General features: G+C 36.9%; 2 protein-coding genes across 2 annotated transcripts in view; both read left to right on the forward strand.

The window, feature by feature from the left end:
• Positions 1-15075, forward strand: part of LOC140142015 (ATP-dependent zinc metalloprotease YME1L1-like) — a 41883-nt gene that overhangs the window by 1702 nt on the left and 25106 nt on the right. Inside the window, exons 2-9 of the mRNA XM_072163918.1 lie at positions 5348-5494; positions 6825-6981; positions 7633-7737; positions 8412-8533; positions 9227-9412; positions 10640-10823; positions 13240-13310; positions 14047-14137. Coding sequence (XP_072020019.1) covers positions 5348-5494; positions 6825-6981; positions 7633-7737; positions 8412-8533; positions 9227-9412; positions 10640-10823; positions 13240-13310; positions 14047-14137 — 1063 coding nt within the window. The remainder of the gene's footprint in view (positions 1-5347; positions 5495-6824; positions 6982-7632; positions 7738-8411; positions 8534-9226; positions 9413-10639; positions 10824-13239; positions 13311-14046; positions 14138-15075) is intronic.
• Positions 359-3152, forward strand: LOC140142858 (zinc finger protein 862-like). The gene is given in 4 exon segments (XM_072164879.1): positions 359-1594; positions 1597-1835; positions 1837-2754; positions 2756-3152. Coding segments are annotated over 4 exon segments (2280 nt in total). The 5' UTR covers positions 359-778; the 3' UTR covers positions 3063-3152.

Here is a 15075-nt window from a genome sequence, read left to right on the forward strand (position 1 = left end):
GTACATTTTAATTACTTTTGTTTCTATTGAACAGCTAGCAATGCATACTAATTCAATGTGTCCCTGACTGTTCAATAGAAGCAAAGGTAATCAAAATGTACAAGTTCATCCAACTTTCAGTGTTGTCACTACGCCGGTCGGCGCTGGTCGGCAGCGCCGGCACTGATCTTGGCCGGCCGGCACAAAACCCAAAAATAGCCACAGCCGGCCGGCACACTTTTGTTCAAATAAAAATAAAAAAAACTCTGAATATTGAATAATCCGTAAAATATTCACAATTAAAACAAGCAAAATTAACTGAAAAGGTAAATTTGAGGCGGTAAATAATAATAATAATTCATAAAAATTCATTCCTGAGCGTATTTTCGCATCAACGAGCCATGTACATGCACACACTACACAGTACAATGTTTTCCTTTTAATTATAATAATTTATGCAGTTGACGTCTTGGGGGAACCCCCTGAATCGCATTGCGATTGGTTGGTATTAGCGGGAAAATGGAAAAAGTGAATTAGTGACTAGACTTAATTGCAGTCTTTTTTCTGGTTGCACGTGCGGAGTGACTAAAGTAGAGGAGCAATCATGACTTTGAAACGACTAGTGGTATTTGACCTGTGACCTCTGTCACCTCTCTCTATTGTGAAGCGTGCTAACTCATCTGTTTACGCACGTGAGCCTGAGGCTGTACATGTGGTTAGATTTGACAGCTCAGTAAAAAGTCGCCGTCGGGTTGTTTTGATTCGGAAAAAATATCATCTTTACTGCAAGAATTCCACCATGTCTCAGTCTAATATTACCAGTTTTTTTAAGCGGAAAACCCCTTCTGCTGATCGCGATATCGTTGGCGAAATGTCAGGTGAAACAACGTGCAGCGAAACGCCAACAAATGAAAGTGAAATAGAATTGTCTTCCATGGAAAACCCCAGCGCTAGCGCTGGGATCGGTAAGCTTACTCGTGATTGTCAATTAGAACTTTCCGAGGACGAACTTGCTAAGAAAAAAAAGCAAAAACTTGCCAGTAAATTTAACCCAAGTTGGAAGGAAAAACGCCCATGGTTGAAGTACGTGGAAAACGTTGGTATGTTTTGCACATATTGTCAGAAATACAATAAACGACCGTTTGATCGAACCACTTGGAATGTCACACCTTGTATCAGAATAAGGTTGACATCCGTGACTGACCACGAAACTTGTAAAGAGCACAGAGATTCAGTTGGGCTTGAAATGATCTCTACTACATCCAAAGACATTGGTGTTGAATTAATCAAGCCTATTGATATTTCTAAAGATGGTATGATTCAGGCTTTTAAATGCCTGTATTTTCTTGCAAAGAATAATATTGCTCATACCACAAACTTCCCAAAACTGTTGGATCTTGAGAAGCACCTGGGAATTGATATTTCAGCTAAAATAAACGTTGGAGAAAATGCAAAATACACGTCACATGCAGCAGTGAAAGATATGTTAGAATGCATCAGTGAAATTATTGAAAATGATATTCTGGATAACATCCGTAAGAGTGAGGGATACAGCATCATGTTTGATGAAACAACTGACGTTTCTGTAATTGAACAGTTAGTGATACATTCGCAAGCAGCATTGATGAGAATGGTGATGTGCAGGTAAAATTTCTAAAGATATTAGATGCACTGGCCAAAGATGAGGATTCAAATGCAAATGATGGTACAGACATGAATGAACTGGATATAGGTATTATTACATTAAATGCCGACACAATCCGACGAAAAGTTACTAACTATCTAGAGGACAACAATCTCTCGTACGCAACGCTGCGTGGAATCGGCACTGATGGGGCTGCTGTGATGACGGGAAAAAGGGGGAGCGGTAAAGCAAATCACACAAAGACAAAAGGAAAAACAGTTGGACAAAAGCGATCCGGACAAGAAAATAAACCAAGCAGTGGGGGCACACTGTGCTGCCCATAAGTTGAGCTTAGCAGCGAAACAGGCTGGGAGCGAGTTCCCAATAATCCAGCGTTTCAAACGTGTTTTGTCAGCACTTCATGCATTTTACGCAAGAAGTGCAGTCCGTGAGAAGGGACGGTCAACCATACAAGAATTGCTGTCAAAAACACTAGAGGAAAGTGGAAAACTCACCAATCCATCAGAAACAAGATGGCTATGTCTCGGACAATGCGCAATCAAATTAAAGAACACCTTCACCAGCATTGTACTAAGTTTGGAACGTGAAGCAGAGGAGCGCGCCGATTGTACTGCAGCAGGGCTGGTCAAGCTTATGACAAAGATAGATTTTGTTGCCATACTGGTTCTTCTTTGTGAAGTCTTACCCACTGTTAACCGACTAAGTCTGGCTTTCCAGAAATCAAAACTTGATTTCAAAGAACTTAATGCTTCCTTGACTGCTACTGTTTGCAGCTTGAAGTCCACAAAAACTACCGAATTAACATCAAGCGTAACTAAGATTTATGAGAAGTGTGCAGCCCAAAAAATCACTCTGCGATATGCATCTGATTCTATTTCTGTCACTGAAGCCATCACTAATTTCTACAGTACCATCCAGCAGCAGTTCATAGAAAAACTCATAAACAACATCCAAGCAAGATTTAATGACACGGATGTCATGGCCGCCTTCTCGTACGTTTTCGACCATGAAAACTACAAGAACCCAAATCCTGACCAGCTCCGCCAAGAAGTTGTTAAGTTATGTCATCAATTTGGAGAACCATCTTCTGAAGCTACTACCGAAGTGAAGGATGCCATATTTTATGCGCGAGGCTGACAGTGAATTTCTGGAAAAACTTACCTCCGGTTCCAATGTCCACAGCACTGCATTCCCGGTACTCAGCAAATTAGCCAAAATATATAAAGTCATACCTCCACACACAGCAGACTGTGAGAGAGACTTTTCACAAGTGACACTGATCAAGACAAATATAAGGAACAAAATGGGCGAAGACACTTTAGACTATTTGCTACGGATAAGCATTGAAGGACCTCCTCTGGAACAATATCCATTTGAAAAGGCTGTGATACTCTGGGCAAGCAAGAAAGAAAGAAGATACAAAGTTCGTCTACTTTAAGGTAAGAAAATAGAGACATTTTTTGATTTTCATCCATGAACCATTCTGGTATTTATTACTTTCTCCAAATACAAAGTCATTATTCATGTACACAACAAAATACAAAAATAATATAAATAACAAAGTTCTACAAATGAGACAGTAAGTAAATTCAGTAATCACCCAAGTTGTGACCCAACATATACTGTTTATTGACATCATGACATGTTATTGTTAAATATCATACAAATATGCTCAAGAGTAGTTTAGAGTACATAATTCATCTGATTATAAGTGTTAACATTAGTGTCAAAATTTGACTTCTGTAAGGGCATCAAATTGATTTTTATGTGTAGAAGCCCAGGAGCTTCGGGGGGCTTCGCCCCCTCGACCCCACCAGGGGCCCTTAAGCGGGCCCCTGGACCCCCGGCCGTGGGGGGCGAGGCTTCGGTCGCTTCGCTCCCTCAGCTCGCATTTGTCACAAATTAGCCGGCACTAAAAATGGGCTGGTGACAACCCTGCCAACTTTGTAAAAAAAAATTGGCATTTTTTTTTTTTTTTTTTAGTAGCAGTATTTCTCTGGTTTCCAACCTTGAATAACAAGTCAGTTTGGGCCTATAACTTGCTTTTCTGGCCAAAAATATTTTTGAAAACTAAAAAAAAAAAAAAAAAAAAAATTTTTTTGTCGACATGATTTTTGATGTCGACATGTCGGCATACGTGCCGACGTCGACATTATGTCGACATAAGGCATGTCGACCACATCACTACACTGTAGATAGTCTGACTGGACACTGTCACTCTGTCAGGGGTGGGGATGGGATGTGTTTTTATTTATTATTATTATTATTATTGAATGCATTTTGATATCATTAATTAATAGAGTATGACATGAATACAAAATATCAATTTTCTTATTAAAAACACAAAACATCATGCAAAATTCAAAAAAAAATTTTTTTAGGTCAACCATGAATGATCCTAGCATTTAGGTCTCGGGTAATAGGATTCTCGGGCGGGACTCGAATTCCCGGTACTCGCTCACACCCTTACGCACAGATACGCTACGCATACGCGACACTTATCTGCTTGCGCGGCGCATCTTATGGAAACACCACGGAAGCACTGATTTCACAAAAAACCTAGTGGTCAAATGGCTCCATTTTAGCAGATAAAATCTGGGGTTTTTTTCAAGTTCTTTCCCCCGATTTAAATATCAAGTTATGAATGGATTTTCGCTCAAACTTCTCAAGGGGATGTGGATTTACCCGATGTTCACCTAATGTAAGGTAGAAAAAATGACGATTTAGGTACACGATAACTCAATAAATACAGCATCTATAGCTAAGCAAATATGATCATCGTAAAAAGCATGATCGACTCAAGAAACAGTTTTCTCATTTTTTTATATTTTGGTCTATTTCCAATTTTAGGCATCATTTTGTGCAAATAGGCATTTGTGAATTTTAAAAAGTTCATTTTGATGCCTTATATGGTCAATATCTCAAAAAATAAGACCAATATCAAAAACATAAAAAATAAACATTTTTGGAATGGTGCCTCAATATTAAGAAAAAAACAAAACAACAATTTTTGGAAAGAATCAATATTGTTATGATGTACCGAACAAAAATTGCCAAAAAGTAATTTTTTTTGTGATTTTCTTCATAATTGGTGTTTTTACACCAAATCTATATTTATATTAAGATTCGTTGATGTCTTGCCTTTATAAAAATTAATACTTGTATATATGTTTTGCTTGAATAATTACAATTTAGTTATTGCACTTTTTCTACATGCATGTCTGAGAGTACACAGCCTCCTTAAGTCCTACAGTCTATTTTATATACATTTTTCTGCATGGATTGTATTGCAGGTTGCAGATCACCATGGATTCTTTCAATTGAAGTGAAAACTTACGTTATTTGGAAAATAAATACTTTAAAAATGGATATCTTAGAAAAATCTTAAAATTCACGGCCGAACCTAAAATTTTGCGTATCGCACAATTTTCCCGGTGCTTATGGTACATGTGTATATAGTACACCATTGAGTATAACAATCATGCAAAAACAATTGAGGGCATACTTGTGAGCAAATCACACATTATGAGGCGCTGTGTTGTAGAGGAGCAATCGCTCTTACTTGTCTTTAAAAAAAGCATGAGTCTTGATAAATGCTGAATGTAGGCATTTAATTAGCACCTTAGCTCCGTATTTAAAACGATATCAAACCGCTTTACATTATTCCTGTTTGTGAAGCGATTCATATTGCATTTGTATAACATGAATCATGTTCTATTTCAGGTGATGCTTCCTGTTCAGCATCTTGCAGGTGCCTTACACTCTCTGAAAACTGTAGCAGATAAAGGTGTCATGGTAACGCAACATAAACAGCAATGCAGAAAACACACAGCCTGGAAAGAAACACAAAGCGAACATAGACAAATAAATGTAAGTAAACATCAAATATTAATTATTATACATTTAATGCTTACTGTAATCATAAACTACATCTATAGACGAATCCAAATCCACGCATTCCTACACCTGACTAGCAGCCTTTAGTTGGATAGCCGTCGACTACAATGCACCCAAAATGTGAAATGATTCGGCCTTGGCGGAAATTTTAAACTGCATTCCATCGCCTGTTTTACATCTTCCACGAAACACAGGTAGACAAAAGAAAGTTTACAACACAATAGGCCCTACAGTTCCCTTCGGCAAAACACACAGCTTCTACATGGTCTATTCGCTGTTGAAGTGACATAATAATCGGATTAACTACACCATATCAAACGCTACAAATGGATGTACTTGTGAATAAAAGGACTATGTATGAATAGATGCGACGGGATTACCTGCGGAATTATCTCCATTATATATATTATTAGCTATTATTCTATTAACCCTCCTCGTCCTTGCATTTTCTCTAGGTGTTAGGCGGCTTTTATATTTGCACAATAGGGGGCTCAAAACACCAGGTTGGTGCTAGCGGCTACCCAAAGATGGCCGACCAAATCCTGACCATGACTTGGCTCGTTGGATTCGTCTATATGCAATAGTAGTATGTCAAAATAAAACTCAATGTAGAAAATGTAAAGCCTGGAAATAATCTAATATGTATGTAATTAGCCTTTTAGAGGTACATGTAAGGCGGACACAATAGGATGGCGCTGCATGAAATGGGTAAAGACTTTTGACTACCCTCGTATTGAGTACACCATATACTTTTGGCTACAATCTACCCCAGGAAACATGGAGAGAGATACGTCAGGATGAAATGTACATATGTGACCGTCCAGGTCGAAACGCTCGTAAAGTCAAATTTGTTTTCTTCCGTATTTAGAAAATATATATCATAAGCTTTACAATGATATATCATTTGACTTCAAACGATATCCAGAAGCGGAGATATAACTTGTTAAACTTTGCTCCTTCAGTAAAAGGGTACATTATTTTGGCAGTACATTCCTTTTTCCACATTGCTGGTATTAAATATCAAATGGTCATAATTGGCGTCACTTCAAATCATCCCCAACTCAACGAGGTTCAGGAATGTCCTCTCATTGTTAATTGTTGGTTTCAACAATAGGATTAAAGATTGGTGTTTGACTAGACTAAAATGAGAAACATGTAGATGTATATTAGGAACATATGAATACAACCTCTATGCACATTTTGCACTGTAACTCGAAATACAATTTGTTGACTTTACGAGCGGTTTGAGATGGACGATCACATATTTAGAATTAAAAAAGAAATGTTTTTATTTGAATTGCAGGCAGCATGTAAGGAAATAAATGCGGAGTTAGGCTTGGCATATCTACCTGAATCATGGCTTGAACAAGTTGTGCCACAATTGTATAACAGAATACCAAGAGATACTGGCTGGTCAACATCATATGTCTCGGCAGATACGTTCTTTGAAAATAAGCATGGTAAGTATAATCTTGTGTTCCAATTAGTGTACATGTGCTAAGGAGACTAATGAGTGACACAAGGGAGTATTAAATGGGATTTCAGGGCAGCTCCTTGAGCAGTCTGTATATCTGTCATCATGCTGCCGCCGTGTTATTGGAACACAAACGATCACTTATATTTACGTCACTCAGGATCGCATACTGTACAAGATTCTGATAGCATAGGTGGGGTGTTGGCAATGCTTGCCCAGCACCCTTCTGGCAGCCCACACAAGTGTGTCAAATTTGTGATACCTAGTGTTTTGTTTTTAGGCTCTGCAGCTAGCATGCAAATGGTAACCAGCCAAGTTTCACAGTGACACCTAATGTTTCCATGAGGTTCCATTTTCTTGGGTACAAAATTAAAGACACTCCACACCATTATAACAGTGACGTAATGCTAATTTCTTTGTTAAGTCCAAATGTCATAAGTTTACACAAATATATTATATATATAATTATATATTTTAAAATCAAAACTGTGTTTGACATTATTTTGATAAATGTTTGTTATAGCTCATCATCCAGGAAATGCAGTTTTGCATTGCGATAAGAGTGTAGCTATATGCAAGATATATATTGTCATATTATGAGTCATGATTCAAATTTATTTTTGTATGTTTTCTAAAGGTTTCAAAGCATCAGATTTGTACACATCTCAACCAACCTCAAGATTGTTTCCATCTTGTATAGCACATCAACTTGCCAGTATGGACCTGTGCAGACATTCAGTATGTAAGTAGATTTAGGCATTCAATCATAAGCTGCCGGAGTGAAGTAAACCATCCAGACGCGTCGGACGTGAGTTGTTAAAGGCAGTCTCCGGCAATCATAACATTATGCCTTATATGTTATAAAAATAATTATCAACCACGAATCACATGGTTTTATTTAAAGCAAATTCATATTGACCATAAAAACGAATAAAACCGGTCGGCTCTCAACCCGCTATATTCAAAATTCCTGTGCCGAAATTGTCTTAAGTGCAATGACGTAATGGTTACTTGTGCTCAATTGTCGTCAGCCTTCATTGTATTACTGGGACATCATTGCACTCGACAATTTCAGTGCCCGGGAATTTTGAATATCGCGTGTTGAGAAACGGATGTTTTTATTTGTTTTTATGGTCACTATGAATTTGTTTTAAATAAAACCATGTGATTCGTGCTTGATAATCATATTTCTTACATATGTGCATAATGTTGTGATTGCCGGAGACTCCCTTTCAACAATGAAAACAAGCTAATGATTATCTAATTCACATGTTTATTTCATGAGGAATGCCAGTTAGTTATTGCCATTCAATACCAATTGAATAATTGTGAGAAGGTATTGCCATATCACATGTTTTATTCTTCAAAGGTGCAAGTTCCTGTTTATTTGTAAATATTGTTATTTATTTATTTTAGATTATGATCAAAGAAGAGGATTTAAAACAATACGGTCTGATCATCCTCACAAATTAACATCCACAAGTTTAGCCCAGAAAGATGCCGGATTAGTCAACTCAATGGCAGACATGTTTTTCAAGGTAATAGTTTCGTTTTGGTTACCATCATTTTGTATTAGTAGAATATCAAGGTTACTGCTGACTGATCTGCCAACTCACTTGCATATTATATATATAAAGTCATTGCTATATATTGATTTCATAAATGACTAATGACACCTTAATATTACAATTAAAAATGTTGTTTTTCAATTTTTGATCAAACATTTTGAGCATTGACTCAAATATTGATTTCATCAGTATACAAATGTCTTTGGTAAGAATGTCCAATTTTGAAGTATGCATTATGTCAAATATCTCTATTTTTCTGTCCCTTCGAGTTTTTGTAAGTTCAATGTGCCAAGTTGTAAGATTAGTCACCTCAATGACAATGGCAGACATAAGGTACATGTAATAGTTTTGTTCTGTCTACCATCATCCATTGTAAGCCTTGACATATGTAGCAGTGTGGGCAAATCCATTTGGATTTTGGAATCTTGCAAGAGAATTTGGCAAGAATCCTTGATTCACGCAAATGTAGGATTGCCTCCATTTACGTTTCTACCTTCCCCTGCCAAAAACAGTGATTGAAAAAATACTGCCGTCTATCAGTCAGTCACCAAATCTAAGATAACGATTGAAAGATTCATGTCTGTCCATACCACTGAATGGCGAAAGGTTTACACCCAACTACATTGTACTCACAAAAAGGGTGTATTTTACATGTCTATGCAGAAAAAACGGGCATCAGCAGAGGTAAAGGAAAGCATCGTTCCCGGAATGCAACTTGCCTACGAAAGTCACAAGCAAGACAGATTAGAACGAGGCTCATACGAGGCAGGCTATTATGACGGAATAGGACAAGAAGATATGGATAGAGATGCCAAGGCTGCATATGAAAGCCATGGAGGTCAAGTGCAGGTAAGAGGTCGTGGAGGTCAAATCATAAGAAAGGTGGATTGAAACTGGGCTTCAAGGCAGGTTATACTGATGCCCACCTTGAAAATCTGTTTCATTTCGCAAAATGCAGTAAGCCAGCCACAGAGGTAAAGTTAATTAGAAGAGTTAATGGAAGTCAATCTAGACCCTTCTTCAAAAGTGTAGTGGGTAACAATGATGGTTTCAAATACTCTTACACGAATAGTACTATAAAATAAGTCACTTTTGTGGAAAACAAATTCTTAATTTAGCAGAGGCGCAATTAGGGAACTCTACATACTGCAAATATATTTATTTATATGTTTATTTCTTAAAGTATGTAACAGTATGCCAACAAATTTGTAAATATGAACTTTGTGCAGCAGAGTAGATTTTGTCAATTTATGTAAAAAATGCTGCTCTGAAATCAACTTGTTTTCAATACTCTTACAACGGGCACAGCAAAATCAGTAGATAGGCTTTCTCAACTGGAATTCATAATAAGTAATGAAAATTTGTACGAATACGCCATCAGTTAACACATTACCGGTACCAATGCAGCTGTTCCCTGTGTAACAGGGATGAGATTCTTCCTCCTTTTTGAGTTTTCTTCCCTGTATAAAAGTATAGGAGATTCACACAGAATTAGAGAAGGAGAACCAGGACTCCCTATACCGCCACATACAATCGCGCCGTCAGCTATGGGGTGAAAATTGGGGGTATTCAGGTCCTTGCTGATGGTGCACGGAGACGAACAAAAACAATTCTGCGTCTTATCATTAGCGTCTTGGTATCGTCTCTGTGCATCTCTCAATTGCGCCCATCATCCATGTCGCGCGTGCATTGCCTCGAGCACATTCCAAGAGAAACCAAATACCCCCATTTTTTGCTCAATGCCTGTATCAAGATTGCGCTTGAGTCCCAGTTCTCTGTCTTTAATTCTGTGGAGATTCAGTAATTTTCCTCCTTTTTGGTGCCTTTCCTCTTTTTTGATTGAACTTCCGTCTCATGTCTGGTGTAAGTAGTTGAGCTTTCGTCAGATGTGTCACTGATGAAGTAGGAGACATGTGTCAAGGAAGTTCCACCACTCACACAGACCAGCTGCACTGGTACTTTGATAACTGACAGAGTACTCATAGAAACAGTATAACTTATTATGGCAAGGCAAAATTTCCATGTTGCATGCAGTAATATTTACATGTGTCTTATTTTTTTGTCATCCTGTAATAGGACATGCACTATAATTCTTTCAAGACTGGTTACTATGATGGTTATATGCAAGCTGGACAGACAGACACAAAGAAAGATGCACCACCAAAGAGCAACAGTCGGCGAGTTTTTAGGATCATAGGGATTGTTCTGGCCTTGTATTTCTTGTTACCGATCATCATCAAACCTTTAGTGGGATATAAATGTAAGCAATCATTTAGAGAATAATAGATAAGAATTGTTGTTTGTAGTATCCTCTGAATTGTTAGTTGTGATTTCATACAACTAGTTCAATAAATCCACTTACTTGCAGACGTTTTGGAAACTTTCAATTTCCTTTGATGCTATTGTTGTAATGACAAATCTGTGTACAGCTGATGTTAACTGCTGCTTAGCAACCATGTTGCCAGTTGATTTTATCAGATCGTCAAAAATGCGACTTAAGTTGTATTGCCCCTCATCATTACAACAACAGCATCGAAAAAGGAAACTGACAGTTTCCAAAACGTCTGCAACTAAGTGGATATTTTATTGGACTAGTCGTATGAAATCACAACTAACAATTCTTCTGTGAACAGTCCTGATGAATTTGTTCAATAATGTAGTATCCTCTATCATGTCATAAACTTGTAAACTGTGCTGAGGCTTGTGGATCAACGTTTAGGCGTTGTGCCTGTGCGTAGCGCACTATAAATCACTGCGCTTTTCTTTTCTTTTTTAACGATAGACAGGTTCAATTCAATATATTGGGTAGTGGGTAACTACAATATTATTTTAATCACTTATACTATTTTGTCCTGAACAAAATGAAGTTACTGTTATGAGGACTTAAATGAATGAATCCATCACAAACTTTTGCACGTACTGTGCAGGAGTGCAAGTGTTACTCACAATGCTTACATCTCTCCTCGCTAAGCCTGTTGCCATGTTCTGTGTCAATTCGATACACTATCCTCTATGGCCTGATAGATGATACCAGAAATCATGTGAACTCCAGTCAGGTTTTGTGTTTACAAGCTAGAACCACATCCACTGAATAAGAATCCTTTGTTTCAGTGGTTCCCAAGCCCTGCCAACATTCACAAATCTTTGTAAATTCTTGTGCTTTAAGATGCCAATTATCATGCAAATTTGCTGCTTTCCCAAAGAAACAGGGGACACTCTTTTTGTCCCCAAAAGTGACAAGCCAATACCCTGGATTCACATAGCATTACACAGTTACACATACTATACCTTAATTTTGGTATGAACTTGGTTAACTGTGCAAAAGTGTCTATGATCTAAGTTGGGTAGACCCATTCCTTGGCTTTTAATTGAATAAATATATACAAGCATGTATAAACTTGAAATCGGAAGTGTGATGTTTCTTGGAATTCAAATCAAGGTTGCTCATCTATTCACAAACAAATAATACCTACTCTTCATTTAATATCCAATGGAACTTAAGGGCAGTGTAATGGGAGAGAACATGGACCTTTTCGAGCATCATTATTTCTGAAATATATGTCAAAAGTATATAGAACTATACATTTTGGAAAGGAAATGAGTCAAGGAATCCCATGGTGATGTCAGATTTGTTCAAAAATCTCGAGTTTTTGAAAAAATCACAAACATTCACTTTTTTACCCCAATTTTTTTTGTGACAACGGACAAAATCCGTTCGGATTTAAAAAAATTCAGTTAGCTTTTCATAAAAAAGAGACATGAACTTAGGGAAGGTTTTTTTATTTTTTAAATTCGTCTCTTTTTTTGAAATATTGAAAAAAACATGTGAAAAAAGCAATTTTGTCACTCTATTAAGCTAAAAATTGCACAGAATGGTGTATATTTTTGTTTAAAACAAATATTTTGAAAAAATGAGAAAACCTTCCCTAGGCTTTGATGTACACTAAACGATAGTGCAAAAAGTTTACCTTTTGCTTGCATATTTTTCGAGTTATCTTGTCACAAAAATCGTGCAATGTTGTCAAAAGTGAACTCTGAGAAATCGACGTTTTAGTAAAAAAATGCCAAAATTATGCACAAAACGTCCTTATATTTAAAAACAGTAAGACTTTCACGCTTGTAAAAGCTGTATCTGGTGCATGGTCTAAATATGCATCTTTTTGCACCAATAAATCTATAATGTCTGCTTTCAGTGCGCCAAAATTCAAAATAATTAAAAAATCTAAGTGGCATTTTGACTTCAAATTTTTGTTTTGTTTACACCACATTTGCTGGCGTGAACAACAAACCGAATGCGCCTAGACTGCGTTGGACATACGCGCAGAGTTGCTCCGCGTCACGCGACGCGATTCCCGTGCGTTATCACAATATTTCGCATTCGCGCATTTCTGACTCATTATTTCCCGCCAATTTACTAAGCTGTCTTGAGCCATGTGACTTTTTAGAGTTTAAAAGAGTAAAACAAATCAAGCAAAAATACGAGTAAATAATTAGCAAGTTGTATTTTATCAGTTTCAAGTGAAAGAATACATCTAAGTGTGCATAAATATCAAGAAATCTCAAATTCGGGCGTGAACGAATGTGTCTTCCATTACTCTGGCCTTAATGCCATATTGTTTCACATTTTAAGAACATATTGTTGATTTTTGTTTTCTGATATATCATTAATGTTCCAGTGGGTTTCAAGATGGGTTCAGATGTAGATGTCGTCAGTTCAACAGATGTCACGTTTGATGATGTCAGAGGGGTAAGGAAAAAACAACACTAGTGAAATTTTCACTTTCAGCCATATTTCAAAAAAAGTATGCATCTTTCAAAAATATTTGTGGCCGTGATGGAATATACCTATTGCGTACATGTGGCGTCCACAGCGTAGTACACAGTTTACTCGATAATGTTATCCAGGAGGGCAATTGGCTTGTTCTGCAAAGGTTCTAGCTGTGCCTTACACATGTGTGTTGCTACCCACAAAACTGTATGGTACCGAGTGTTCCACGATTGACACAAATTAGTTGAAAGGCTTGTAGGCCTATTTACAATTGGTTGAAGGGGATGTTGTGAAGCATCTCCTAGTTGTGTCTGATATGGTCTGATATGGAGGATTGTGGATTGGTGAGAGAAATGATGTGATGTCAGCTTTTGATAAACTGGCCAGTTTTGTTGAGTTTGTGCACGTATATGATAAGTATTTAAGGAACTGGGGTCTCTTATACATCCTAGCAAAGATGCAAATGTGATCTTGACTAGAACATGGTATTATGTTAAATATCAGTTATTGAAAAAAAGCTTTTCAAATTTCAGCCTGGATAAAGATTAATAAACAACTCCATTGAATGAATAATATAGTAAAGATTTGTCTCAATTTACTCCTAAATTACAGCATTAAAGCTTGTGTTTAAATTATTTGTTAAAAAATGCATGGAAGTGCCCAAGTTCAGTTTCAGCTAATCTGATTCTTGAATATTTACTTTTTTTTCTTTTAGATTGCAGAAGCCAAAGCAGAACTTGAAGAAATTGTCAACTATTTGAAGGAACCAGATAAGTATACCAAGTTGGGAGGCAAACTACCCAAAGGTAAGAAATTCAACTAGACATTCCAACCTGTTGTTTGAAATGCATTGAATTATACAAGAGAACTCAAAATTCTCTCATGTTTGTGCATTGCTCAGGCCCATGGCCAAGGGGTGCGATGGGAGTAACATACCCACATATATCATCAGCAAAAGGTCTGCTTTGTTTGGAAAAAAAATAGCAAAGTTGGGCCCAAAATGTCAAATATATTGATAAATATATCCCAAATCATGCACTTTCTGTGAAATTTAGTAAATAGCAGAGGGATAAAGGTTTACTAGGCCAGAACGAACATTTCTCCTGAAAAGGACTACATGTGAAGAATCCGCCCCCCGGAAAAAAAATTCTGGCTACATACCTGACATTGCTCATGGAGGATTAAATGTGTAGCTTTGGATTGGTTTTTTGCCATGCATCCAACAAACTTAGCTTCTAAATTTTTTAGCACTGGATTTTATTATTTCTGATAATGCTTGAGGTATTCTACTTTGGTCCACATTAATGACAATCCAATATGATGACTATCACATAGTGGTCCTCAGGCTCATGAGCTACACAGAATTCTTTGATGAAATTATTTTTCATGTTTAGTGTTTAAAAAGCAAAATAATTCTTCTACGCTACTCAAATTTGGTACACTCACCAGAGCACTTATATAATTTAATTTTCCTTTCTATTTACATTTACCGCTACATATGAATATACATCATTATGTTTTGTGTTTTTGAAACATTTCATATACTAAATTGATTTTATTTATTTATTCGTTATTTATTCAGGAAATTCCATCAATACAAATGTACTGGTCTCCCTGGAAGACCTGATTATAATTATATATACATGAACATGATAATAACAAGATAGAAATATATATTATACAGAATGAAAGAACCAAACATGATACAAAACAAAATGCAGCATTGTTGAGCTCAAATTATTAT

This window comes from Amphiura filiformis, chromosome 20 (genome assembly GCF_039555335.1).
Source record: "Amphiura filiformis chromosome 20, Afil_fr2py, whole genome shotgun sequence".
NCBI lineage: Eukaryota > Metazoa > Echinodermata > Ophiuroidea > Amphilepidida > Amphiuridae > Amphiura > Amphiura filiformis.